Raw genomic sequence first — 4177 nt, 5'->3', positions numbered from 1 at the left:
GCGGCCACTGCCCTCCAGTCTGGGCGACGGAGTGAGACTTCAACTCAAAAAAAAAAAATGAGCTGGTGTGGTGTTGCACCCCTGTCGTCTCAGTTACTTAGGTGGTAGGATTGCTTGAGCCTAGGAGGTCGAGGCTGCAATGAGCTGTGATTGTGCACTCCAGCCTGGGCAGCAGAGTCAAACCCCATCTCTTAAGCAAAACAAAACAGGTGCGCTTATCTATTTTTTGAGGTGTGTGTTCAAATAGGAAATACTGGTGACCCCTTCGTTTGTAGAAATGATGCAGTATACTGGTTGGTAATGGCATCACCTCTTTATTTACAGGTAGGCGAAAACCGAGAGTCCATCGGCCTCGTTCTCCCATCCTGGAGGAGAAAGATATCCCGCCCCTTGACTTCCCCAAGTCCTCCGAGGATCTCATGGTGCCTAATGAGCACATCATGAATGTTATTGCCATCTACGAGGTGCTGCGGAACTTTGGCACTGTCTTGAGACTGTCCCCCTTCCGCTTTGAGGACTTCTGCGCCGCACTGGTGAGCCAGGAGCAGTGCACACTCATGGCGGAGATGCACGTGGTGCTCCTGAAGGCGGTCCTGCGCGAGGAGGACACCTCCAACACCACTTTCGGGCCTGCGGACCTGAAGGACAGCGTGAACTCCACCCTGTACTTCATCGATGGGATGACATGGCCAGAGGTGCTGCGTGTGTACTGCGAGAGCGACCGCGAGTACCACCACGTGCTGCCCTACCAGGAGGCAGAGGACTACCCCTACGGGCCGGTGGAGAGCAAGATCAAAGTGCTGCAGTTCCTGGTCGACCAGTTCCTCACCACGAACATCGCGCGTGAGGAGCTGATGTCAGAGGGCGTGATCCAGTATGACGACCACTGTCGCGTCTGCCACAAGCTCGGGGACCTACTGTGCTGTGAGACGTGCTCAGCGGTGTACCACCTGGAGTGCGTGAAGCCGCCGCTGGAGGAGGTGCCGGAGGACGAGTGGCAGTGCGAGGTCTGCGTTGCGCACAAGGTGCCCGGCGTGACAGACTGCGTGGCCGAAATCCAGAGAAACAAGCCGTACATCCGACACGAGCCCCTCGGTTATGACAGAAGCCGGAGGAAGTACTGGTTCCTGAACCGAAGACTCGTCATGTGAGTAATCTGTTCTGGGCTTTGTGCGCCCCGGAGGTCAAGCCGTGCTCCTCGCGGCCGCGCGGCAGTTGGGCTGCGGCTGGCGGGCGAGCCGTCGCTGACGAAGGCTTCCTTTCCGACTTGACGGAGTCTGCACTCGGGCGGCTTTACAGGGGTGAAGGAAGGCATGTGGGTGAGGAGCGGGTACACGTTCCAGGAGGTGCCGGGCCGGCCTGGGCCGGGCTCCTGGCTGCTTCTCTTTGGCGTTTTATTGTCTCTGTGTGTGAAATGCAGCGACCAGAGCACAGCTGGTTGTGCGAGGAGAGGGCAGTCTGCTGCCGCTGGCTGCAGTCCCCGGAGGAGAGAGTCAGCAGGCCCGGGCTCCTAGTCCTGCTTGGTGTTCTTGAGGATTTTCAAGTTCTGGGCAAGCCCATGGGCAAGGTCGGGGCCAGTGTGGACAAACACTGGGTTGACCCTGGTCCCGGCCCAGGCAGGGGTGTGTTGTAGAATGGGTATCGGCCATCCTGTGGAAATACTGCCAGGGCAGTGGGCTGCTTTTGTTTTCAGCTTCTGGCATCTTCAGGGCCTCCTTCCAGTTCTCAGTGTTGGGCCCGATGGGCATTCCGGGGGCATGAAGTGAGTGGGGAGCAGGGCCTGGTGGGGCGGGCCGACGCTTGGTCCACGTGCTGTCTCGAAGTCAGAGCCCGCTCGGATTCTTGAGTCTGTGTGTGACTAGCTGGGCCTTGGCGGGACACCTCTAGGATCTTCTCTGTGACAGCGTTCAGTCCTACGGTGACATGTCCTCGTGTGGTTCTCTCTTCGTTCATTGGATATTTTTGATGAGCGTTTGGATTTGGCTGCCATGTCCCCTGGTCCTGAGAACATTTCTGGACAGCATCCTCCTCTACCTTCTCTGTTGTATTTATCTTGAGCTGTTATTTTACTAATGTTGGACTTCCTATTTGGGGTTCCTGATTTTCTGGTCTTTGCTCTCCAGTTTCCCGCTTTGTCTTTTTTCCTCTTTGGGGAGGCTGTGTGCGCATACATGCACCCATGCGTGCATTACTTATTTTTTCTAGAATTCCTCATTTTGGTCATCTAACCTTCTATCTAGTTTTTCTTTTCTACTACCACATTTTTCTTTTCTTTCTTTTTTTTTTTTTTTTTGAGTTGGAGTTTCACTCTGTCGCCTAGACTGGAGTGCAGTGGCCACTCCCAGCCACCGCAGCCTCAACCTGCTGGGCTCCGGCCATCCTTCCGCCTCAGCCTTCCAAGGAGCCGAAACTACAGGCGTGCGCTACCACGCCCGGCTCATTTTTCATTTATTGTAGAGATGAGGTCTCACCAAGTTGCCCAGGTGGGTCTCGAACCGGCAGGCTCAGGCAGTCCACTCACCTCAGCCTCCCAAAGGTGGGGGTTTACAGGCTGAGCCACCGTGCCCAGTTCAGGCTGGTTTTGAATTCCTGGACTCAAGCAGTCTTCCCGCTTTGGTCTCCCAAAGTGCTGAAGTTGCAGGTGTGAGGTACCATGCCTGTCCAGAATCTTCCCTTTTTTTACAAAAATATTAGCACACATTGGGAGACCGAGGTGAAAGAATTGCTTGGGCTTACGAATTCCAGACCAGCCTGGGCAACATAGTCAGAACTAGTCTCTACAATATAACCAAAAAATTAGGCAGACATGGTGGTGCGTGCCTATGGTTCCAGCTACTTGGAAGGCTGAGGCAGAAGGATCGCCTGAGCCCAGAAGGTCGAGGCTGTGATAGCGATGATCGTGCCTCTGTAGGACTACGACTCAAAAATCAATCAATCAATCAAGAATGTTGTCTCTTGGATATAGCATTTTCTCTTGCCTTCCTGAGAGTATTGTTATAGGGCTTCTTCCCTTCTGTGCGTTGTCTATTTCTCCTAAGTTGCTTCTTCTTTACTTTTGGCTTCTCTCTTCCAGCCACAGATGTCTGTTACTCCTTATTTTTCTGCTCCTGAGTGACACTGTGGAACTGTGTAGCTGATTAGAAGCTCTTAGCCAGCAAGTGGACCCTGCCATTTTGCCCCGACCATTGGGCAGTTTTCATAGTCTGCTTTCTTGGGGACTCCCTGATGCTGGGATCTCAGCTCTCTTCTCCAACACTAGCTAGATGCTGTAGAGGCTGTCCAGGGTCCGTCTTGTACCTGGGCTCTTGTGGGGTGTCTGGTGGCTACACTTGTCAGGCACACGCGCTCATGGCGCATGTTGCCGTGTGAAGCCACTGTGCTCTGTGCCCAGTGTCCCCCAGCCCAGGGGCTTCCACGTTGGCTCCCTGAGTGTCTGGAGGGGCAGATGGCCCAGGTCTGTCCCCACGTGGCTTCCCGCCAGACTTAGCTTTAGACGCCGCCCTCCTTGTCACCCCGGGGCTTGGGATGGGCCACCTGACTCCCTGGGCAGCGGCCACTTACTCCTCTCCTTTCCTGCTTTCAGGCCCTTAAATTGTTTTCTGATTTTCATATCCAGGTCAGTTCATGTTTTTAGCTGTATTTCTTTGGCATAGTTGTAGAGGGTTTCAGGAGGGAGCAGAATTAGAACTGTCACCTTAATCCAGAAGCTGCTGAGAGAACCAGTGCATGGAGTGTCACATGTGCTCTCTGTGGGCGTCAGCAGCTCAGCTCTGCTGCCGGGGCTCGCGCACACCAGGGCCCAGGCCAGGCTAGGAGGTTGAGAGCTCTGTCCTGCCATGCCTTGCTGCCCGTCCTCACCCTTCTGACGCTCCTTCTCACTTCTCTTTCTTCTCCATGCTATCCTCTCTGGCCAGACCGAGACCACAGGTGTTTTGTCCACATCTAGCAAAGCTCATTCCACAGTCAGCAGTGGCCCAGGTCTCGATTTTAGAGAATGGAAGTACAACCAGTTGGTGATGGTTTAGTGGTAGCCATAGCCAACAGCAGTATTTATTGCTCACTTAATGTGTGCCTGAGTATCCTAAGCATTTTTGTTTTTTTGAGTTGGAGTCTCACTCTGTCGCCCAGACTGGAGTGCAGTGGCCGCTCCCGGCCACCGCCGCCTTGACCTGCTGGG

At 54.3% G+C, this 4177-nt stretch overlaps 1 protein-coding gene across 1 annotated transcript in view; it reads left to right on the top strand.

Annotated features, from left to right (window-relative positions):
- The first annotated feature begins 392 nt into the window (after window positions 1–392).
- Window positions 393–4177, top strand: part of BPTF (bromodomain PHD finger transcription factor) — a 115614-nt gene continuing 111829 nt past the window's right edge. Inside the window, exon 1 of the mRNA XM_021708068.1 lies at window positions 393–1147. Within this exon, the coding sequence (XP_021563743.1) occupies window positions 420–1147 (728 nt within the window). The 5' untranslated portion in view covers window positions 393–419. The remainder of the gene's footprint in view (window positions 1148–4177) is intronic.

This window comes from Carlito syrichta, unplaced genomic scaffold, assembly GCF_000164805.1.
Source record: "Carlito syrichta isolate Samal-C Ts95f unplaced genomic scaffold, Tarsius_syrichta-2.0.1 Scaffold130550, whole genome shotgun sequence".
NCBI classification, from domain to species: Eukaryota; Metazoa; Chordata; class Mammalia; order Primates; family Tarsiidae; genus Carlito; species Carlito syrichta.
Note: the sequence above shows the minus strand (reverse complement) of the source record. Positions and strands in the feature narration are given on the sequence as shown.